Source organism: Agelaius tricolor, unplaced genomic scaffold, assembly GCF_023055355.1.
Source record: "Agelaius tricolor isolate 1412-34295 unplaced genomic scaffold, bAgeTri1.0.p SCAF_22, whole genome shotgun sequence".
In the NCBI taxonomy this organism is placed as follows: domain Eukaryota; kingdom Metazoa; phylum Chordata; class Aves; order Passeriformes; family Icteridae; genus Agelaius; species Agelaius tricolor.
The window spans coordinates 1,104,790-1,129,042 of record NW_027269282.1 but is presented as its reverse complement, the minus strand read 5'-3'; the positions used below and the strand labels follow the sequence as shown (position 1 = coordinate 1,129,042).

Sequence of the window (24,253 nt, the reverse complement as noted above, 5' to 3'; positions counted from 1 at the left end):
TTGACTTGGAGTTGTAACTAGCAGCCAGGCAGCAATTAACAGAGCCCGGGGAAATTCGCAGGCCATTACCAAAGGGCTGGCTCCCAGCTGGGCTTCTGCTTCTCATGGGGAGATAGGGAGCACAGCCACAGCCCGGGGCCTGAGCAGGCACAGCCAGCACTCAAGGTCCTATTTCATATCCTGGTAGTCAAAATGCTATGGATGTACAGCCTAGGTCTGATCCTGCACTTCAGGAGGCTCTTATGGGGTTTTTTTTTAAATGTTGTTATTGGAGTTTTCCTAAAGTTTGCTATGAACTCCCACAGGGACACCTTCCAGCTCTTCTTCAAATCCCTTCTCAGGACTCTCTTTTGCTGTGGTAGCAACTGGACCCATGCTTATGTTTATCTGGACAGCTGATGGCTCCTGCTACAGTGCACCATAGGAAACATGATGTCTTTGGGCAAGGGCTGCTCCTTGCTCTGGGAGCAGCTCATTACAGAGGAGATTCCAGCCACCAAGATGTACTACCACAGCAGAAAGAGTTTGCAAAACAATCACAGAAAGAGGCTGAGATTTTTTTCCTTCTCCTGCTATAAATCTTTGGGAGGAAAACAATTAGAAAGCTCTACTGGCCATACTGGCAAGAGAAGGCGGCCCAGGAAGCAAGGACCCTTCACAGTGGCATGGTCATGGTTAGAAGGGGTTACTCCATGGCTGAACAGAGGGCTTGGATGGGAGCAGTGGCACAGGTCAGACATTCACCCAGCTGGGGAGGCTCTGACAGCCCCCAGCATCCCATTTCCAATCCACAACAACCAACAGCACAATAATTAGCAATTATACCTGGGCATACCTGATACCTGATAATAACTGGACATGGCTGGAGTGGTTCTTCCATCACAGCCAAGCCTACCCCAGCCTCTGATCTAGGAGTATGATTTTATCTTGGACACCACACAGCCTGGAAGGACATTCCAGTGTTACAGATACTATAAACACAGGAGAGATGCTGTAAGGCACATGAAGCCCAAGAACATCCCCTCTGCTCCCAGAACAGCAAATCTGAGGTGCATTTCCTTGCACAGTACCTGGCCTTAGGCAACCTGGAGTAACAGCCATAACCTTCAGCCAATCCACACACGAGCCCTCTCTTGTCTGCAGCTGATGTGGTGCAGGGTCAGTGGGTGCACAAGAGGTTCTGCTGGAGCCTGGCACCAATTTCATGCTGACTTTGACCCTGCAAAGGCTGCAGGTTCCCATTAGCTCAGTCCCAAACATCCCTCCCACCTCTCCCAAGATGTGTACCAAGCCACAGGAGCCATGTCTCCCTGGGCCCATGGCTTGTCAACACCAGAGGCCACAGCACATCCTTGTCCAGGAGGAAGGCAAACAGCAAACTTAGCCATCAAAGGTCTTCTGCAGCAAAGCCACAGGAACTGGAGGGCTGCCCCATTTCTAAGGGAGAACTGATAGTGCTGTAGGTAAGCCTGGGGAGGGGGCAGAAATGCTGCAAATGGGAAGCAGAGTGGTAATCAGGAGCATATGTGTAGGTGTTGGAGCATCCCAGGTGCTACAGAAGTGCTAAGTGTTATTACTGTGGCCAGGAAACTGGCTGTGAAAAACAACTGTACTCCACATCCCCCCTCTCTGCATCTTCTCCTGGGTCTGGACCTAAGACTCCCCATCAGACTCAGGAAAAGAGGAACCAGCCTGGAGGTGCCTTTGGCTGCACCCTGTGGTCAGACAGCCTGTGTGGGAAGGAGAGGAGAGGAGCAGAGAGGGACCAAGGCTCAAAAGGAGCATCAGGTCTGGTCCCCCTGTGGCCAAGGAGATTTTGTGCCCTGTCAGAGTACGGTGCTGTCCCTCAACACATGTTCAGTGCTGTAGCAGCACAGAAGGAGGTTTCCACACGTGAGACTCATTTTGTGGCCACCCTGCCCAAAGGAATCTATCTCATGAGCTCCTGGCCCTGGAGGGCCATTCCCTTGCGACAGCACTGAGCTCATTTCTGCTCCACTTGAGTCTCCCTCCAGGATGCTCCACTTGGTTCCTCATCCAGGCCTTGCTGGTATGGAGCAGGGCACAGAGCAGTGCTGAGCCCTCCCTGCTGGCAGGATGCAGCCCACCAACAGCCAGTGTGGTTTGGAGGGGCCAAAATATGAGATCCCCACAGAGTCCCTGAGCATCCCCGTTTCTGGCTATAAATCCCTTCCAAGGAGGAGTCTTTAGAGAGGGGGGCTGAGATGATCCACAAGCTGCAGCCACCCCCCACCCCCTCCCCGAGAGGAATTGCTCTCACACAAATGAAATGTGTGTAATTAATGGGCAGGGGGCTGGACAGGTCTGAGATGAAAGCGTTTCCTGGACTTGTCCTTCATTTGCATGGTATCAGAAGCTGTTCAGAAGGTGTGACTTTTCCCACAGGGAGCCCTCAGTTCGGTGGCACAATAAAGCCAGAACTTCTTACCCAGAATTAATTAAAGGAGGGGGAGGGGGATGGCAGGGAAATGTTTGAAAGCTGAGCCTGATGCAATAAACAAACAGCCCAGTCGTCCTTCCCAAGCTAAAGCCTGCCTAAGGGAGCCTGGGCCAGCCCCAGCCATCCACAGCATCCTACAGCCCACCCTGCTCAGTGGGCACCCATATCCAAGCAGACCTCGTGGAAAAGTTGTAAACAGAGAAGGGGTGGGAGCAGAGACAGCTTGTGCCAAAAGGTTTGGGATTTGGTTGAGCAAGCAGGGGTGCAGCCCCTCCTCAGACAGCACATTCCCCTTTTCTTGCCACTTCAATTTATTGCTGCCTGCTACTTTATTTCTCTGCCATAGAATCACAGAATGGTTTTGATTGGAAGGGACTTTAGGGATCTTCTAGTTCCAAGTGCCCTGCCATGGACAGGGACACCTTCCACTGGATCAGATTGCTCAAAGCCCCATCCAACCTGGCCTGGAACACTGCCAGGGATGGAGCACCCACAGCTTCTCTGGGCAACCACAGCAGCATTTAACCTGAAAACAGCTCTTTCTCCTGCCTGATGCTGCCCTGGTGTGCTCACCCCTCATTTACTTCTTACCCTGTGTTAGCTGGCTGGACCAGATGGGCTTCCCTGTGCTCTGGCAAGGTGGAGTCTCCCAAACCTTGCTCAGCTGCAGCCTTGTCACTGTGTCCTCATGGTGAAGCCCTGTCCAAGCAGGGACACCACTGCTTGGAGCTCAGGATGGGGCATCATCCCTGCTCCAACAGCAGCAAGGCTCCTCTCCTGCTTCATCTGCCACCTCCCTCCAGCCAGCTGGTGGCAGTGAGGGGGCTGCAGGGTGACACTGGGAATGGTGGCATTAGCAACACCACCACAAGGACTCTGCTAGCTCAAAGCAGGGGTTTCTGCCCAAAACACCCATCTAACAGCCTGAGTTAACAAAAGCAAACCCTCCTGCCCAGTCCTCTCCTGCATCCACCCTCATTCTCAGCACCCTGCAGTCCCCAGGGCCCTTGGAGGGCTGTGATTCTCCAGCTTGGTTCACACACCTGCTGATGAAGAAGGAAAAAGGAAAAGTCCCAGATTCCTGGGTTGATGATTGACTCTATGCTTTCAAATAGCAGCCAGAGTCCCTGTAACTGTGGAGGGACAGCAGATACCACCAGGGACTGTCCCCACCTCCCTGCATGGGTGGTGGAAGCCACCAGCCCTGGGGACCCTGTGTAGAGCCTGAGCTCCTCCAGACTCACCAAGGATGAAGTGGTATCAGTGCAGAGACAGGATATGAGGAACCATTAATTAATTCACTTACTCATTAACTTACTAGAATTAGGGTCTTTAATCTTCCGAGCAATGGTGAAACAACCTTTGCTGACCAGGAGCTAAAGTCAGACAAATTCAAACAATAAACAAATCGAGCTGTAGTTCTCCATGGCCACCCAAAAGCCCTTCGATGAGAAGTGGCTGACTAACCATGGGCCAGGTGAGCTGGGGATCCCTTCCCAGAGGCCAGGCCTGGGTGCCTTCACTGTGGCAGAGCAGAGAGCAGGATTTGGGGGCTGGTGTGGTACAGAGCTGTGTGGGGACACAGGGGTGTCCACATCCACCTCGAAGCCCGGGCTGCTGGCTGCATCCCAGGATGACAGGGGTGGGGAACAGCCTTATGGAGGCTGAGCACCCACACCATGCCCTTCCCTACTATAGCCGGGGCATTTGTAACAGGACAGGAGACATGGGGCCAGTCCTGAGCCTCTGTTACCTGAACCTGCAGCAGGCACCTGGCACCAATTCACTCATGTTCACAAAGCCATTAGGAAAAGCAGTTAGACAAATTAAAGGAAGAAAAGCAACCATTAAGGACTATCAAACACCATCTCTGCCTGGGGAAAGACCAGGAGCAATTCACTTTTAATTCCTGCCGTCTGTAAACCACAACAAAGTCTGCCCCCACTGTCATCCTCAGGCTTCTGCAGCCCTTGGGTCCCTCCTGGAACAGTCAGACAAAAGCCATCCATGCTGTCCTGTGGCTCAAGCAACATCCCTGCTCTCCCTGATACTCAGGTGCAGGGAAAGGCCAAGTGCTCAGCCCCTTCTTTTCCCTCCTTGAAATTATTGACAAATCCTGCCAGCTCAGCCCAGGCTGCTGTGTCAGCCAGGGCAAGGCTCAGCCTCACAGACCAGTCCCAGCCTGTCACAGGCACCCCATGAGCATTGCAACAAACCCAGGGCTGGCACCAGGGATGCTGAGATGCACCTTGCAGGGCTGCCACACTTGGGCAGTTTAACACATTCCACAGTTTTATTCTTGCATGCTTCCATACCTTAGAACCACTCCATATCTGAATCCCTGATCAGCTCCTGTAAGCAAGACCCAGCACTGCAGCAGAGTTGAATATTCTCTCAAGGAGGGGATGCAAAGCCCATTTTGCAAAGCCCCCAAGCTCTTCTGGGAAAGAGAGGAGCAAATAGCAGCTTTCTCTTGGAAAGTTTCATCCCATCCTCGAAAGCAGTGGTCGAGGCTCCGTTACTCTGTCCCCATTCAACCTGCAGTGGGCCTTGCCCCCACACCTCAAGAAGTGGCATCTGCACATTAAATCCGGAATCTGCTGCAAGGAAAAACCACGATTTCCACAAGACTCATCTGGGTCCAAAATCTTGGGGCAGTCTCCCATTTTCCAGTGCTGTTCCCTTGGGAAGGAAATTGCACCAACAGCAGCCTCAGCCCCATCCTGCACCTCACTGCCATCCTCTGTCATCCCTCTCCAATGCCTGTCCAGCCCCAGCCCCTCCCTGGAAAGCATCAGGCTCAGTTAGACTAATACAAACTTTTAATGCACATATTAAATAAATATTTCAATCATTTCATATTCAATTTGTACACAGCTGAAACAAAACAAAAATCCTCAAGGAAACAGGAAAAACCTCAAACAATCAAAAAAGATTGGATGAAAAGTCACCCCTGGTTCTGGCTCCTATCCAGTGTCTTTGTTTGCCCTCCCCGTGAAGAATAATTGGTTTAACCCTTTGGAGAGAGTCACAGTCCCAGGGCAGCATGTGCAGAGCAAGGCTGGCTGAGGATGTTCACTCAGGAGATTAAATGTTTCCTTTGGTTTGTTTTTTTTTTCCTTCTAAATATAAAATTGGGCTTCTGTCAACACAGAAATTTTGAAAGAAACCCCCCTCCTTTCCTGGGGGGGTCAAGGGTGGCAGTATTTCTGGTCAGAAACCTGTAGGAGATGGTTGGCAATGGAAGCACCAACTATTATGACAAGATACTGAATATCACAACAAAACAGCCTGAAATGGCTCCACAATAATTTGTAAACTTAGTTTAATTTTATGGATGAAAACTTGCATCTCATAAAAAAATATAGACAGAAAAAAATATCAATTTTTGGTGAGAAGTTCACATTTTCCACATGGGGAAAAAAATAATACCAGTTATCAGCCCGCTCCACAGCAGCTGTACCTTAGTACTTTAAAACAAACCAAATGCCAAAGATGCTCCCGTGGGTAAAGAGGTACCAAGTCAGTTCAGGACTTTCTCTGGGGAATCCATCACCCCTGTCCCCTCCTGAGAAAAAAAGTTAAGTTGAGAGTTGTGAAGCCAGCAGCATTCTCAGAAAGATGCGACTTCCAGCAACCCCTTGCTCAGCCGGAGAAGTAGGCACGTCCAAGGAAAGAAAGCATCCAGTGGTCCTCACCCCAGGTGTCACAGTCAGCCCCCACTGGCAGTGTTCCCACATCGCCCAGGCTGCAAAAACCACCTAGGAGGCCTCCAACCACCTCCAAAATAAATCCCCTCCTCTCAGCCGTTTTCCAGCTTCTCCATCTTCTCCAGCAAGCATAGCATTAGTTCAGTTCATTTAAGTAGCACATCGCTTCCAGATTTGGATTTCTATGGTTTTTTGCTTGTTGGTTTTAAACATGATTTTTTAACTCCTTTCCCTCTAGAGCTACAAAAAAAAAAATTACAAAATAAAGCGCAACCCCAAACAGACTAGAACATTTCTAAGTGAAGGGCTCTTCTCCCTTCACCAGTCTTTGAATGTTTCATTACTTTTAAAGCTGGAGTACAAAAATAGAGCCTCTCTCATTTTTTTTCCTCTTTTTTTTCTTTTTTTTTTGTAAAAACCAAACACACCCCAAAAAAGTACCAACAACTAGAGCAGGTAATTTTTTTTTTATCCTCCCCCCTCCCTTTCTTTTTTTTTTTGTTTTTGTGTTTTCTTTAATACCCATATGGGAAAGTCTCTACATATAGTCCACCAAGCTCAGAGGAGCATCCTCCAGGAGAGATGCAGGCAGAGGAGGCGGGGCAGGCACATCAAGGGCCCGCTCTGGAGTTTCTAGTCCTTTTACTTCTCCGGTTGAAGGGGTAGTTGAGGAACTCAAAGCGTCTGTGGGGCTCGGTGGTCTGGTGGCCCTTGGGAAGCCTCTTCATGAAATGCACCTCGCGCTGGTGCTGCCGGGTCTTGGAGCCCTTGCGGGGGCGGCCCTTGCGGGTGAAGGCCATGTACCAGCCCTCGTACTTGGCGTTCTGCAGCGCCGTGTAGTTGTTCTCCAGCACGATCTCCGTGAAGACACAGTCCTTGCCTTTGCCGTTGCTCTGACAAGGGGACAGGAGCAGAGATTTAAGCAAGAGGCACTTTCTCAGAGGGCTGCTTCTCACTGCCCCACCCTGCACTGACTGCTGGTTGCAGAACTTGGGGGCAACCAAAGGCTCACTTCTCCCACAAGTCAGAATTGCCCAAAATGTGCTTTTCCCTAACAAGCTGCAGGGAGAAGGCATCGTGACACAAACACTGCTTGCTGCTGCTTTTGTAGCAGTCCAGCTGGTCCCAGCCTTAACTTCCACCACATCCATGGAGGAACATCCCAGCCTTAACTTCCACCACATCCATAAGGGAACTTTAGCCTCCCTCTGTGCCTGGATGTAACCGTAAGCAAACTCTCCATCCCAATTCACCCACCCATCCTGTCCTCCTGGGGTCTTTAATAGAAGAGGGACATCAAGGAGCATCGAGTGGCAGGAGGGGTGACATGAGGTCAATGGTGACAGTGCCCACAGATGGTGGGGGAGCAGGAGGTAGCCAGGAACTGAGCTCCCCCATGATGGGCAGTAGCAGGACTAGAGAGGGACCCACATGGGGCAGCTCCCAGGCAGCAGCTGCCGTGGAAAATCCTTGCAGATAATCACTGGTCTGGAGGGATTTTGCATGTCCAGCCCCCCCCCCCCCCCCCCACCACGGGAAGGGGCATCAAGGCACAGAAGCTGCATGACAAACCAGCAGGTGGTGAGGTCTGGCCTTGGGGCCAGCCCCATGGAGCATCTTAACATTCCTGGCACTTGTACCATGTAATCGTGGAGAATAGAGCAGCAATCCGCCTATTTGTTCCGAGAGATAGAAGGAATGTGCCCCACACGGCACCTCTCTGGCTCCCCCTCGGGCTGCAGGATGGCTTTTCCCCTGCCCCCAAAAGCAGAGCTCCTCTCCAGGCAGTCCCCACTCGTGTCCCCGGCAGTTCCCTGCCCTGCCCTTACCCTCGCACCCTACCTTGCCAATCAGCTTCCCCTTCTTGTTCATGCAGATGTAGAAACCCGTGGCTGCCCCCTTGATACGCACGCGGCTCCCAAAGGTGTCTGTCTCCACGATGAGCTTGGCTGGGGAGAGAGGGAGGGAGGTCAGAGGGGCTGTGGGATAGGGCTGGCACAGGTAAGGAGGCCCCAGCAATGCAGCCAGATGCTGGGCACTGCAGGTATGTGATCTCTGGCAACTGGGCCAGAGAGCCCTAAAATCAGCACATGAGGTTAAGATACAGCCTCTCCCCCCACGCCCTTAACTTGCCCCTGTGTCCCTGCATGACCTTGGACGTGTCCCTCTGCCCCTTGAGCTGTGCTGGACGGGGAGTAGCTCTGTTTTACCCAGCTCCACAGGCCTCAGTGGTTCAGGTGTCACAGAGGTGTCCCAGATGGATGCAGGGCAGTGAGCAGGGCACACACTGGTTGGCAGAGAACAAGGCAGCTGCCTGCAAACTGAGGCAAGTCCAGGTGTGCCTGTGGGCAAGAGTCAGACAGCACCTTCTGGAAGTGCACAGTGTGCTGCCAGCTGTCCCCAGCCCAGGGGACACCGCCCCGTGTCCCTCTGCCAGGCCAGGGCTGCAGGAGGAGCAGTGACTTTGCAGCTGGCAGGGGAGGCGTGAAGGGTACAGGCACCCTTTTAATGCCTTTCACCTTTGCACGAGTCGAGAGGGCGTATTGATTTGGTCTCAGTTTTTTAATGGAGGCATCGATCCACTTCCGAAGGAGCTATGCAAATTGCTGGGTCGATGGGCCGCCTATAAATAGACCTGTCACCTTCCCTCCCTGCCTTCACCCTGGGAACCCAAGCCCCAAAGCCCATCCATTCCCAGGGAAGGGGGAGGATGGGGACAGGACATCCTTCTTCCCGCTCCTGCAGCTGCTGTCCCCAGAGCAAGCCCCGCTGGGAATAGTGGCTACCTGTTTGCACCTCAAAAGGTCTGTGCTGTGCCAAGCACCAAAGAATCCCCCACGATGCTGAAAAGCCAGCTGTGACTGTCCCACCACCTCTTGTCCAGCATCAGCCCACAGTACTGTAAATGCTATCCAGCAAGGCAATTAGAGGACAGGCCACAAAGGTTCCAAGCCTACACTCTTATTATGGGTTTTAAGTCCGTGGATGCCTTATTTATCCTCTCTGATTCCTGCACAAGGGCTGCTCAGTTTCTCAGGACTGCAGCTCACTGCAGCTTGCACATCTCTACCCCAGGACGCTCAGCCTCCAGCAAGCCCCAGCGAAGGCAGTGATGTGGCTCTGGAATGGGAGGCTCTGCAGGAGGATGCTTTGAATGGCAGAAGGAGGCTGTAGGTGCACACACAAGTTAAACTGAGCCTAAATCACACCCTGGGCTAGGGGCAGATGCCTTTCTGTCTCTGCAGTGCCTCAACTCTGCATCTTATGACAGATGCTACTGCCGAGGTCAATGGCACCAAGGGTGGGGACAGCAAGCAGGCAGTAGTGGCAGCTGCTGAGTTGACCAATGGAAAGGTCATCCCCAAATTTGCTGGGGCCAACTGATTTGGTGCTGTTAGACCAGCCAATCTTGATAGGCATGCAGGCACCCCCTCCCTGTACCCCCTCCTGTCAATATCACCCTGCAGCATCTCTTGTCCCTAGGCTACCATGCACTCACATCCCCCTACTCCTAGGCAGGCACAGATTGAACTCAGAGACAAGAAATTTGGGAAGAGTGAACTCCAGGCTGTGCTGATCAATGCCCAGAGCCTGACAAGCACCTAGCATCCCCAAAACCACCCACGGGAGCGATGGCACTCTGCAAACAAAGCACTGAGACAGTGACCCCCTATTTATCTATATTGGGGAAAGGGGTGGAATTGATCTTGGAGGCAGTAAAAGGTTTGAGGAGAATTGATTTTTCTCTCTGAGAGATAGAGAGAGCTGGGAGGGAGGGAGGAAGGGAGGCATGAAGAGGGATAGAGGGAGGGAGTGGGGAGGCCTTGGCCCCAGTGAGCACAAAACCCTGCTTTAAAGATGCACATTGCTTCTCTTTTGGACTTTTCTCTTTTTTTTTTTTCCCCAAAGGGCAGCTGTGATTTACAGCCACCAGACGGGTTTGCTGGCCTGCATGAGCCCAGCCCATGTGTCACTCCAGACCCCTTATCCACAGAGGATGAAGACAACCTGGCCCGAGGGACTTGCACCCCTAGACCCTTGCAGGCAACCTGTGAACCCTGCAAACTCCAGCCCCAACCCACAGAAAACCCTGGGCACAGACAAAAACTGGCGAGTGGGCAGAGAGCTGTGCTGGTGTCTCCAGCCACTCGTGGGGTTGAGTCCAAGCTGCAGCTGGCAGTGGTTTTCTTGGTGGCAAGCACAGCCTGGGAGGGATGAGCTGGGCTGCACCAGCCTCCTGCCTTCCCTTAGAATTAAAAAAAGTCAATCAAATATTGACAATTAAGACAAATAACTGAAAACACCGGACTCGATGTTAAGTCGGCTGTAAAAATGTCAGCGTGGGGAAAGGGGTCATCTGCAAAAATAAATCAACCCCTTATACACGCCCACCCCCAAAAATGAGACTAAAAAAAAAGAAAGAAAAAGCAGAAAGAAGGGCTTGGGGAGGAGGAATCTTTGCTACAAAAGTGGATTTCTAAATAACATTTGGGGGGATTCCTTTTTTTTTTTCCCCTTCCTCTTTTGGGGAAGGGGGGAGGCTTAACGTTTTCAACTCTATTCTTTCATTTAAGTGACAGATTTATCCCAGTAAAATTATGTTTCATGCTCAAACTTTGAAGGGAAAGTGGCTACGTAAATGCTGAAAAAATGCAGCGAGACACACTTGATCCCCCAACTGGACTGCGAAGAGGAGAAAGTATTCAGGAAATGTTAAAAAAGGTGAAAGTAAGAAGCGTTTTAATAGTTCTTCCAGACATGGGGGCCTCCCTAGAGATTCATACAGAACAATCCTGAACCTCTATTTTAACATTTACAGACTTGCAACTCTTTTAAAACTTTACATCTGAAAAACTGCTTGTTCTCTTTCTGGTTTAGATCAGTCTTCATTTTCCTCCTTAGCTCTTCAAATGCTTAACCTTTTTTTATTACATTTTAATAGAGTTTTTCAAGCCACCACCAGTCCCCTCCTTCTGGCCATATTTAAACCTGGTTGTTATTTAAATATGCACTAACTGTTTTTTAAAATCCAGGCATTAGAGGTCTAAAACAAGATGGGACTTTCTTTTTTTTTTGCCTCGGAAATTAGCTACTGCCCTTTCAAGTTAGAGCTGCTGCAGGATGGGAATAATTCATTTGCAAGATTAATTCTGGATGTATGGAACATCACTGTGCTTGCACTGATAATGTCCAGCATGAAATTTTCAGCCAAAGCAAAATGAAGAAATAGCCCCCAAAAACCAGTAAGGCAAAGAAAAAAAAAATATTTCTACTAATCTAGCCAAGGAAGAAAGGGAAAATGCAGCTAATACCAAAGAGGATTGGCTGTGATACCTGTGTGCAGCACGCAGGAGCACAGGCACTTCCCTGCCCCGGGTGCAGGACCAGGCCTCCCGCAGCCGGCCCCCACTCACTGACCCCAGCACTGCATCCGACCATCCCAACATGTCCGGAGCTCACACGATCAAAGTATCTGGGCTTCGAGAGTCCCCAGCAGAGGGACCGGTCCCCTTGCCCCAGAGAGGGTGGAGGTTTTAGGGAGGGAGTGCCAGGGTGATACAGAGGGGCCGTGGCAGAGCACAGGCTCTCATGCTTGCAGAGTCCCTGCTTTGTCTCTGGAAACACCGCAGCATCTTTGCCTGCAGCTGACTGCCTCGCTGACCCTTTCCCCATGATTTGTTTTGAGAAGGAAGGGATGGGACAGGAAAATGCCACTTTAGACCGTCCTAGATGAAGGAAGGCTTCCAAAGTAGTCATTCCCTTTCTCCACCCTGCCTCTGCTTTTTCCAATTTACCTTACATTTCTGTTTCAAAAGAAAGTCCCAGGGAATCCCATCTCTGCAAAGAGCTAGGATAAAACATCTTATGATGCTCAGGATGCTATAGCCCCAAGTCCTCTGAGTCAGGTGCAAACCAAGAATTAAAAGGAAAGAAGCAGAGCCTATCCTTCAAGAACTGGTCCCCTCCCTTGGCACAGGGAACCTGCCCTCACCTTGAATCACACAGCTGCTGATTACTGACCCCTATGTTCTCCTTTTACAAGCCCCCACAAGCTGAACGATTTTAACGATTTCTGGCTAACAAACAGGACGGAAATCATCAATCGCCACGCTGGGCTGAGAACACCTCCCCAGCTCCCCCCATCGCGTGTCCTTACCGTGCACATCCCCATCCTCTGCCATCGCATTGATTTTCTTGTTGTCCAAGATCTGCACATGTTTCCCGCTGGTCCGGCTGTACAGCTGGTAGGTACGGACAAGCCGCCGGCTGAGCTGATCTGTCACCAGGCTCTGCTCCCTCACATGCTGTGTAAAATTAGGTGGGGACTGAACAGTTACCTTTAGGAAATTAAAAAATATACAACACACCATTATAATCTCTACTCCTCAGCGGGGCAAGCGGGCTGAGCTGAGATCGCTGGCCTCCAGCTGGGCTTTACGGGAGGCCAGGAGCCAGGACCGCGGCGGTGCCTCTCTGTGCCATCAACGTCTCTCCAGGAGAAGGAGCACTAAGCTCGGGGCCACAGTGACAAGAGCCCTCTCCAGACATGCCCTAAGCAGTGGTGCTGGTAGCTCGGGAGTAGAACAGGGCTTGGTGACCCCAGAGGCCCCTCCAGGACTCAAATGGGTCCTGACTGGGACTGGGGTACCTTGAGATGGGCATCAAGGCTGGGAGCTTGATGGGATCCAAGGAGGGGAGCAAGGTGGGACATACAGGACAGCGCTATGTTGTCCTCTCAAAGAGCTGATGCTTTCATCCCACACCTCTCTCACCTCTGCAGGAGCACACTACTGCTCCAGCTGCCCTGGGCACACACCCCAACAGTTTCAACAGCTGCCTGTCCTCTGGGTCTCAGGCTCTCTATTTGCTCCCAAGTACCCCACTTATTAAGCTCTTCAAAAACAAAGTTCACAGAGATGGTGGAACTATGAGGCATAGGAATTACAAGAAAACCATACCCCAGCACAGGTATTTAGAGGTATAACAACCCAAGGATATCAACATGCTACCCGTGCAAACACAGCTCTCATCCCCTCTCAGCTGTTTGCTGCCAGCACGGGGTCATCCCTAGCCCCAGCACACCAAGCCCTTTAGTCCCTGAGCTGCAGCTGAGCCCGTCCTCTCCAGACCCGACACTGCTGCTCCTGGGCTTTAAATGATTTTCACGAGCGGCCAAACCTGCTCCCCCCTCAGCCCCGGCTCGCGAGCTGGCACAGAAGTCTTTTTCCCCCCTCGTCTCAAATCCCTCTTTTAAGTCTGGAAAGTTTCGCTGCTCCCTGACATTTATAAAGATGTATTCTGAGCAAATGTTAGGAGATCGCTCCTTTCAACATCAGAAGGCTGGGGCTACCCCCCACCACCCCCACGTCAAATGGGAAGATTTCCTCCTGTCTTAAACAACAACAGAAAACCACAATAAAAGCAAAAGCTGCTGCTCTCCCAAAGCCAGCTTTATAGAGATATCTCCCCTTGACAATGTCATCTCTCTCCCTCTGCTTCTGCCTGTGCATGTGTGTTTCCTATAGAAGGGTTTTGGATAATGCAGCAGGATTCTCTCCCCAGCTCTGATGAGGGTACCATGTGGAGGAGAGGTCATTAGCCATGCTGCTATTTGGTCTCCATTTCATACTCCAAAATATTACAGCTATGTTTTTATACAACTGCACAATCCCAGTGCTCTGCTCCCTTCACTTTTCAGCTGGAAACTCCATTTTTTCCCCCCCAAGCTTCCAGGAAAATAACAATAATTTTTAAAAGTAGCTTAAAGGGCATTTTAAACAAAGCTTCTGCACCTGTAACCTCAGGGGGAAAGGGGGCTTCACCCCGGTTTGGAGGCGCACCGCTCCCAGCGACGCGTGCCTGCTGGTATGCGGGTGTTGCACAAGCTCTGCCCGGGACGTTTAATCTATTCATGTCACTTCTGTCTCTGCCGATACAAACCAGCGATGCTAAAGTCTGACACTTTTAAGCTGAATCAAAAGCTGCGCTTTTTACTAAGGGCTTTTGCAGGGTTTTCTTTCCTTTTTTTAATTCTGCTTTTTTTTTTTTTCTTTGGATGAAGCAATATAGGGAAAAAAAAAAAAAAAAAACGGAGCAGAGGGACAGGGGTATCCACAGTGTAATTAGAGGTCGCGGAGAGAGGAATTAAAGCTGCTTTAAGATAACCCTGCGTATCTCCTTGAAATCTCGGTACTCTCTGCCTCGCAGCCGGAGTCCCCCGCACTTTATTTTGCGTCCCGGGAAAGGTGGGGTCTCCCTCGGCTCCGGCTTTTTACAACCAGGCAACTTTTGTCTCCTGGGTTTCAAACTGCTCCTCTTCCCTGTCTCCCTCCCTGCCCAGGCGCTCGGCGGCGGGGCACCCCCCATCCCCGCGGGGCGAACAAAGCCGGGCAGCCCAGCGGGCACTTACCTGGGCTTGCAGGCAGAGGACGAACAAGTGCATTAACCTGGGAGGGGGAAAAGCGGAGAGAGGTGTGAGCCGGGGGGGCTGCGGGCGCGGGGCGGGAGGGCTGTGGCTGCCGCTACTCACACGTAGCTGAAGAGCGAAGAGCAGGGGTCCATCGCGGCGCCGGTGCGGGGCCGGGGGCCCGGCGGCGGCGGGAGCGCCCGGGGGGCGCGGCGCTGTCTCAGCTCCTCGGTTCCTCTCGCCCTGCCGGCACGTCCTCGCCCCAAAGAAAGGAGGGCACAAGCGGCTACAGAGGGGAAAGGCCCGGCGGCCCCTCCGCCCGGTCAGCCCCCGGGGCGCTCCCTGCCGCGGGGAGACCCCCGCCCCGCGGCCCCGCTGCCGCCGCGGGAGGCGAAGCCGACCCGCAGCCCCGACGGCGGGGGCGGGCGCGGCCGGGGGGCGGCAGCCGCCACAGGGGAAGCCCGGCCGGACCCCGGCTTCCCTCCCGGTTCCGGCGGTACCTGCCGAAGCGAAGCCAGCGGCGGGCCAGGTGTCGCCGGGGCTTGGGGCTGCCACTAAGGGCCGGGCTCCGCGGCCAGTGGTCGGCGGGACTCCCTCCCCAGCCCGTGCCTCAGTTTCCCCATCCGTAAAACGGGGTTTAAGGGCTCGGAGGGTGGGTCGGGGACGCGGTTCCCCCCGCTGGGGGTTCGCCGCTCCGCGGGCGCGTTGTGGATTGGGAGCGGGCGGGCGAGCCCTCCCGGGACGTGCCAGACATTAAAAGGATTACCGGAGGAGGGGGATGGAGGGGGCCGGAGTTTCGAGAAGGAGTGAGGCTGAGCAAATTCCGCAACCGGGCTGGGGAGCGGGACACCCCCGATTTCTCCGCGAGCATCCCCGCCGGGCGCTTACCTTGCAGAGCGGGCGGGCGCCCTCAGGGCCGGCGCTGCGGGGCCATGGGGCCGGGCGGCGGCGGGACAGGGCTCAGCCCCGCAGCCCGGGCAGGGCCGCCGAGGGCTGCATTGTTCCGGCGAGCCCCGGCCCTCCCGGCCCCGCCACCTGTTGCGCACCGGGGCGGGGGCTGCGGCGGGGCTGCGGCGGGCGGCCCCCGGGGCCGGTACCTGGCCGGGGCCGGGGCCGGCGCCGCCTGCTCGGCGCTGAGTGACAGCTGCTAATTTGCCGGCCGTGCCCCGCTGCCGGTCCCCGCGCTCCCCGCGCCCTCCTTTATCTTATCAGAGCCCATAATTACAATTGCTATTTTGCTTCCTCGAATCAGCAATCAGCGCTATCTGCCGCCGCTGGAGAGGCAGCTCCTGTCAGCCGCCCCTGAGTGACAGCGCGGCCGCTGCCCCGCCGCACAAGCACAGCCACACTCACACACACGCGTGCACGGCCCGCCCGCACACACAGAGACCCGCACACACACAGAGCCCCACACGAACACACACACAGCCCCACATACACACACAGCCCTGCACACACACACAGAGACACACACACACAGCCCCACACACATACACAACCCTGCACACACACACACACAGTCCCGCACACGCACAGCCCCGCACACACACAGAGCCCCGCACACACACAGCCCTGCACACACACACACACACACACACACAGAGCCCCACACACATACACAACCCCCCACACACAGCCCCACACACACACACACACACACAGCCCCGCGCACACACACAGAGCCCTGCACACACACACACAGCCCCACACACGCCTGTGCAGCCCTCCTGCACACGCACAGCCACGCAGGCACACGCACAGGCTGCACACAGTGCCTTTCACACACACAGCTGGCACATGCGTGCAGCCTTTCCCCTGAGGTGCCCTCCTTCTCACTCGCACCCCTCACACTCTGCACCCTCAGCACAGCTATCCACGCTTTGCTTTGCTTACCCCTACCCACAAAATACAGCCCTCTGCTTCACACACAATCACACCAGCTGCAGCCACAGTTCTCTCTCACACATGCACACTGACACACAGCCTGTGCACTTTTCCCCTTGCTCAGGTGCCCAACAGCCCTAGATACAAGTGCACCAACATCTCTCCCCACCACACAGTGCGTCTCCCCAAAACTCTGCCTACTGTCACTTCTGGGGATGGATCCCCCAGGGTTCTCACCCGATCTTGCTCAGCATCCTCACTGCTGAGGGGTGCTGCAGGCAGGCAGGGGAGCCTGGGCACTGCCCCATCACTGGGCTGACCCCACAGGGCCCAAGGACAAAATAGTCCCTGCATCAGTATTAACAAACCCAGTACAGCACAGGATGAGCAACTGCCTTGTGCTGGCCAAAATTACCCCAAAATTCGGTTCGTTGTTCATTTTCCTTCCCTTTTTTTTTGGTGCAAAAAGATGTGTCTAAGGGGGTTTCCTATGTGTAGGAAGAAGTCTTGGGCCAAACCTATATTTAACTGAAAGCATTTAGGAGCAGGCAGGACAGGCACTGAAGGTGCTCAGCAGAAGCAGGAGCTGGTTTCCAAGGGCACAGCACATTCACACACTCAGCTCATCAGTACAGCACATGGTCAGGAGAAAAACCCTCCAGGCTGAGCTGTGTGAACAGCTGATGTACCACAGCACAGGTGAGGTGGTTCCTCCTATTCACCTCTCTGCACTGCCTAAGGAAAACCAGGCAAAACCAGAGCAGGAAACACCAGACACTCCTGATGCTCTAAATTCAGGCAATCTGTACTTTTTTATATATTAAAAAATCAAGGAATTCAGTCTATTTCCCAGATGCTGCTCTCCTTCAGCCGTGGCCACCTCTACTTTATCCCTGGTTGGCACGGGATCAGGCAGGCAGGCACATGTTACCCTGCACACCACAGTCTACTCAATAGCACCATTTCCAGAACAGCCCAGACTGCCTTAAATTGGGAGATTTATGGTGTCCTGTACAGGGTCAGAGGCAGCTGCAAGCTGACAGTCCCGTGTGCCCCCTGCCCTCAGCAAACAGGCTCAAGTGCCAGTCATGGCTGTAAAATCAAGCCAGTGTGGGATCACGCAGGGGTGGCCACACTTTGCCTGACAGGGGATGACAGACGATGCTCCTGTCAGCCATTCGCAGGCCTACAGCCAGAGCCTCCACAGCCCCCATCCCACCCCACCTTTGGGAAGGGAAAAGGAACGAGCAGGTCGGTGACAGCAGCCAGGCACAGGCAGCTGGGCTCACCCCACCTCTGCTGCTGCCTTGCATCATGGCCACAATCTGCTCCTTGCAGGGAAGATGTGGGCCTGCACAGAGGCATTTGCCTTCTTCCCTTGGTGCTTCCCAACCTGCACACACACAGAGCCCCGCACACACCTGTGTTTGCATCAAGAGTGACACCCCCACCTCCTTTTGTTTTTAAGTAAAAAAACCTTTTTGGATATGCTCTCGCCCATGCCAGGCAGAACAAGGGAATTCTGCCTGCCTGTCAGCTCCTTCACAGGCCATCTGAGATAAGCCCCCTGGTCCACAGGGTGAGGGTCCCCTCCATCCCCTGGCACAAGGCTAAATGGCTTGTCTGGCTCTCCTGGGGAGAAGAGAAACTCCAGTCCTGTGCTCCTGAGACCAGCTGGGCCTCAGGCCAAACTGCTGTGGGGATGGTGGAGGAAAGCCCCTTGTGGCAGAAAGGCTTGGGGACCTGCTGTGCCCCCAGCACACCAAGCAGCCATTGGGCTGTGATCCCTGGAAGAGCTTACCAGCATGGTCCCATCAGATCTTGTCCTGCTGCCCCACTGCTCCATTGCCCTGGTCTGCAGAACTGGGACCATGCTTAGGCTGGTCAGATACAGAAGGGTTTTCCTTCAGAGAAGAGCTCATGTTCATGTTCATCAGGGATGTTAAATGCTGCAGATGAAGCATTAGCAGCAGAGATGTGAGCTGCAGCCCTCCCATCCCCTTCCCCACAAAGCTGAGGGTACCAACGTGCAGCCACAGGGCTACAACACCAAGAAGCAGGAGCTGAGAGAGGAACCACGACACAGAGGCATCTGATCCAGCCTGGCTGGGGTCCAGGCTTGGTCTCAAACTTTGCCCACCTCCTTCACCCCACACAGAACCTCCTGGCAGCTGGGGAGTGTGGAGGCAGCTCCTGGAGCAGCCTAGACTGAGATAAGACAGGAAGCAGATCAGGAGAGGATTTGAGATGGAAGGAGCAGCAGGTGAGGGACTGTGAGGCTCTGGGAGGGGTCTGTGCCTCTCTGTACAGCAGGAACCAGAGAGAGCACAGCAGGTGCTGAAGAAAGCTCTTCCCATTCCCCTTGTGATGCTCAACACGGCACCCCCACAGCCCAGGACCACCCCAGCACCATCCCTTCTCTCTCCCAGGATCTCCCTTAGCACATCTGCAGGACAGAGCCAGATTTCACCTCTAACTTCCTGCCTGCTTCTTTACCATCCCTGTCTAGCCCAGTTCTAGCCAGAAATGGCCCACATACACCCCTTTCCTTGTGCAGGATGACAAACAGTGGTGTCAGCTCCTGCTCCCCACAAGAGATCAAAGCCAGCAAGGAGCATCAGCCTGAAACCTCTCCACTAGCACCCCTTCTTCCAGAAAGACAGAGACAAGGAAAACAACACCAACTGCAGCTTTAGGGGCAAGCAGTCCAAACTGGGCTGCTGGCAAACTGGGAATTCACATCCTAAGAGGGGTCTGGGAGAATTTGGAGTGAGGGGATGCCAGCAAAACACCCACAGGAGTTTTGCCTTGAATACCTCTTCCAGGGGGAACTACCGGTGGATAGTTTCAGGGGAAGCTGTCGGGTGGAGAAGCAACCAGGACGTTGCTGTCCCTCACAGAGAGAGGCCCAGAGGCAGAGTGCCCTGCTCCTGGCAGGCAGGGACACAGACGGGAGCACAGCGCTAATCCCGACCGATGGAGGAGAGCAGTACCTGCAGCAGCACACAGCAGCGCTGAGCCGCCCAGAGGGCAAGGAGAGCTCCTCTCTGCAGGTGCAGAGCGCTCAGACAGGCTGCAGAGCGGTTGCCTGGGGGACTCTGAAAGGTGACAGACAGTGTAGGCAGCGGGCTTGAGGGTTAGCCAGAGGCTGGGGCTCACAAAGGTGGGGACACTGAAGTGCAGGAAGCACTGCCCAATACCTGAGCATCTCTCTCTGCTCCAACACCATATGAAGAAGAGCCAAAATGCACAGAACGCAGAATCCTGTAATGTTTTACAGCCATGCCTGGAGGATGCTTGGCCATAAACTAACTTTTCCACCCCAAAATAAAGACATGGAGGTTTCCTAGCAAAGCCAGAGGGATATTAGCCTACTCTACCCTCACTCTTCCCAGCCCTGTGGCCCAGTGCCCCCGGCCCTGCCTGCTGATCCTTCACTGTGGCTTTAATGGGCCGTTTCAGAGGCAACAGCAGCTCCTCCATGGCTGAGCAGCACGGAGCAGCCTGGGGCAATCCCGCTGCTCACCATTAACCTGCCCCCACCCCCCAAAGGGAAGGAACTTGGCAAAACCCCATTGGGATGTGTTACATGGGAATGACCTTGTCTTCACTACCCACAGCACCAAGGCAGCCCCAGGGCAAACGAGGAATGGGGAGGGGAGACACAGCCCACTCACAATTAATTCTTCTCTCTATTCAATTACTGGCAGCAAGACTGAGGCATGTTTTGTGGGCCAGGAGACTGTCCCTGTGTTCTGGACCCCCTGTGCAGGACCAGGCTGGATGAGGTGGCCCTCTCTTGTCACTCTTCAGCAGCCTGCTCTCACAGCTTCCTTTCAGGGAATTGGGCTGACTCCTATGCCCCTCACCACCTCCTGTCCCTCCTACCCAGCAGCTTTCTAGAAACACGACCTCTGCTTCCATAATTTCAGTCTGTGCTCCTGGAATTGCAGGTGTCAATATTGGCTTCACCATCCCCCAGTGGCCCCGTGCTGGCTCCCAGGCAGCGATGCTCCTGCAGACCAGAGAAGGCAAAGCTGGGCTCTGCTTTCCATCCAAGCTGGGCCATGTGGAGGAGAGCTCACCACTCACAACAGCAGGGCTGCCAGCACAGCAGGGGCAGCCTGGGTGGCTCAGCCTGTGGCAGCTTCACTCCTGGCTCCCAGGCAGAGCAGAGGATCCTCCTGTCATCCAGGACAGTCCATGGATTCCCACATGGGTTTTCCAATGGTGTTAAGCATCCCCTGCATTTGGGTCTGTTGAGGCTGGTCTGTTCTCATCTCTGGCATCCCCACCCAGCATGTGGGGTGAGCCAGGCACATGGGTAATGATCTGGCAGTTGAGCAAGACCAAGAGCCTTGTGGAGGGCACTGCAGGGGAGGCACATGCTCAGGTCCCATCCATTTGCAAGGAGAGGGAAACGGGATGGCTCTGCAACTACCCAGCTCAGGAAGGGGTCCACACAGAGTCTTTGAGCTAAGCAAGCCAGAAACAAAGACCAAAGGGTCCCAGTGAGGGCAGTTCACATGGCATCAGCTCAGGGAGAAGGTGACATCTCCAACCCTGCAGGATTTAAACCCCAGGCTGAGTATTTTTGTGCAATTCTGCTCTGCATTGAACAGCGGTCAGCAAACAAGCAGCCTGACCAGGAACGGCCATGACACGTGCACGGGGAAGGGGTCACACCCGTGGACATGTGGATGAGGACGGGTGTGCTCATGGCCCTTGGCAGCTGCACTCCCTTCCTGACCCCCTTGTACAGAGCAAACAGCACCTCCAAAACCTGCTCCCAAGGCATTCCTGGCTGGCAAAACTTCCCCAGCATCACAGCCCCAGCCCAAGCTGGGGTGTCCAGCCACACATCATCAGGCAGGGCTGGAAAGGGGGGGGTCAAAGCCAGGCTGGGTAGGCAGGGGCTCCATTGGCCACCCAGGAAGGTGGGAGCCATCACTCAATGCCAGGTGTCACTGTCCTGTCTGTGGGATGGGGTCTGTGGCTCCTTCAGGATCAGGAGTAGCTGAGACAGAGATGCAAAATGCTGTTTCTTTCTTCCTCATTTCCCAGGCAGCCCCATCAGGCAATTTGGCTTGGTTTGGGTCCTCTTAGGAAGAGGACTTCTACACCCAGCCTGCAGTGGGGTTAAGCCTAAAACCAACAGCATGGCCCGGGGGGGCTCCACGTTGCTGTAACTCTACCTTCGTTTGTTTGCTTACAGCATCCACCCAAAATGCCCGTGTGTGTCTCTGGGCCTCTGTGTCAGTGGCAGCTGAACTGCTGACCCCAGGAGTTTGCAAAACATCAGGGTTATGGCCCCTTTGACATCCCAGCCCAGCAGAGCCTCAGCTCATCCTGACCCTGGCCCCGAGGAGCCAGGCCCCAGGGCACCCCACATGGCCATGGGGACACAGGGGGCCAGAGGGAGTGAACCCCAAAGGAGCGTTGAGGTGGGCACACACGGTACTTGCTGCTGTCCAGGCTTGGCTGCAGCCCCCCACATTTCTGGGGACCACCACAACACAGACCTGCCCCAAACCCCCTGCTAGTCCTTATCCATGCCCAGCCCTTCGTCTTCTGTCAACTCCACAGCCCCCACCGGCACAGGAACTGTGCCCCTTGCTAGCTTCCATGCCCAGGCCATGCCTGGTCTCTGTGCTGCCCTGCAGCCCTCTGTGTTTTAGGAAGGTGAGGAACATATGGTCACAGGCAAAACAACAGCCAGAGCCTGGAGACAGCCTGTAATTGGTTTCTCCCCAGTTCCAGCTGTGGTAGGCACTTCATGCCACCCTGGAGTGTGGCCATGGCATGCACAACCCAAGCTGCCATCAATGGTGCCAACACCATCTCCAGGATGTGCAGGGGTGGCTCAGGGCTGCAGGGAGTCAGCCTAGGCACAGGTGCAAATGCCCAGGGAGTTCAGATGGAGTTTGAGAGCTCTCCAAACATTCTACTTCCATTTTTTTCTCCAGGAGCCAAAATCCTACCTCCCAATGGCCAGGCCCCACTGCTAGACCATGCTCCCTTCCCCTGTAAGCTGAGCATTAGGAGGTCTAGCAGGACAGACCTGCCACAGACAAGGTCCCTGTCCCCTCTGCTCTCCTCATCCTCTACTCTGCCCATCAGCAACAACCCTTCCTATCCAGCCCAAAACCTCATGCACTGCAGCTCTTTGCCTGCCTAAGAGCCTGTCAGGGGAGCAGGGAATGGAGGTGTGGAGTGGTGTGAGGTGTCCCCCAGGCCCTCTGTGGAGACATCACCAGCAAGGATACCACAGAAGATAAATCCTGCCCATCCAGGCCAGGGCTCTGCCACTGACATCCCTGAGACAAAAACTCTGAGAGATCCTAAATCCCCTTGGGACACAGCCCAGATGCTCCATGCAGGCCCCGTTCCCCTGGATGCCACCAGCCTGGCAGGGACATGTGGCCAGTAGTGGCAGTTGTGCCAGTGCCAGGGACAGCCCAGAGCAGAGTGGTCAGATTGCACCTCGAGGGCAGGAGACCTGCAGGTGCTGAGCACAGAGCTGCCAGCACTGCCCTGGTGTGAGGTGGCTGTGCAGGGGCTCGGGAGGGGACAGTGTGGGACAGCTCAGGGAGGCTCAACCCAGGCTGCCCTGCATGGAGCTCTCTGCCACGGCCCAAACACACTCACTTTTAGCACCTGCTTTACGTGTCTGTGGGTGTCTGTGAATTTAAACTCACACAACCCCTGCTCCAACGTTGTCCCGTGCTTCTCCAGCTGTGCCCTTAGTGCACAACAAAAAGCCACAGCAGCACCTTCATGGAATCAGCCCCCTCCTGCATTCTGGGCAGCACTGTGGGGCTGGGGACACGAGTCCACATCACATTATCACAGCCTGCCACCACCCCGGGCATGAGCTAACCCCTGTGCCAGGGTGTGAGTCCAGACATCTGCTGTGGAACTGGGAGCAGGAGGAACCTCTTCTCCTCCCACAGAACACTCAGTGGGTGAACAGCCACACATACAAGCTCCCAGCAAACTTGAGGCAGCCTGGGGAGGACCCAGCACGTATCTGAGCACCAGCATGCAGGAGATGACACCAGACCTGAACTTCAGTTTTTCCAGCAGAGAAGGCCATTCCCACACAGTGCACCAGCACCATTTTCCTTTGCAAGGCATATTGATGGGAAGAGGATGGGAATTACTGTCAGCCTGACCCTTCCAGATCCTGCTGCTGCGTCCCTTGTTTGCAATCTGTCCTCAGCGCGCTCCACCCAGGCCTGCCCTGGCTCCCTGAGGCAATAGCAGAGGTACCTGTGCCCACTGCAGCAGGATGGAGCAGGGATGGCACAGTCAGCTAACACTCTGGAGAACAGGACACTCATCACACCCACCATCAGGGCAGTCCCAGCTAAAGGTGGCTCTGCTAGCCCTTTTTCTGGCTCCTGCTGCCACCAGGGTGCCACATGGCTCTCTGCCCCCTTCACAGAGCTGCTGCACCCCAGGATAATGGGATGCTGCATCTCCTGGGGTGTCCTTCTTGCTTCCTTCGAAGCCCAGGCAGCCAAGACTCAGAGAAAAAGAGCTTTACCCTGGATCAGCGTGGGAACCAGCAACAGGGAGCTCATGGAGCAGGGGACCAGCCCCACCTACAGCACAGTCACAGCTGTGCTGCTCAGCTGCCCTGGGGCCGTGGTCTAAGCCACAAAGAGTTGAAACCCAGCCAGAACTCTGATAGGGCAGGACCCGCTGGGGCATCAAAAGGAAAACCACTTCCTGGCCACGCTCAGCAGAGCAGCTCCCCATCCTGCTCCTCCATCCCTGAAATAGCAA

The 24,253-nt window shown here is 54.4% G+C and overlaps 1 protein-coding gene across 1 annotated transcript; it reads right to left on the bottom strand.

Moving 5' to 3' along the window:
- Nucleotides 1-5,265: 5,265 nt before the first annotated feature.
- Nucleotides 5,266-12,453, bottom strand: FGF8 (fibroblast growth factor 8). The gene is made up of 3 exons (XM_071446058.1): nucleotides 12,329-12,453; nucleotides 8,014-8,120; nucleotides 5,266-7,064 (listed from the first exon to the last, which is right to left on the bottom strand). The coding sequence occupies exons 1-3, from the start codon at nucleotides 12,351-12,353 to the stop codon at nucleotides 6,783-6,785; spliced, it is 414 nt and encodes a 137-aa protein (XP_071302159.1). The 5' UTR covers nucleotides 12,354-12,453; the 3' UTR covers nucleotides 5,266-6,782.
- Nucleotides 12,454-24,253: the final 11,800 nt, after the last annotated feature.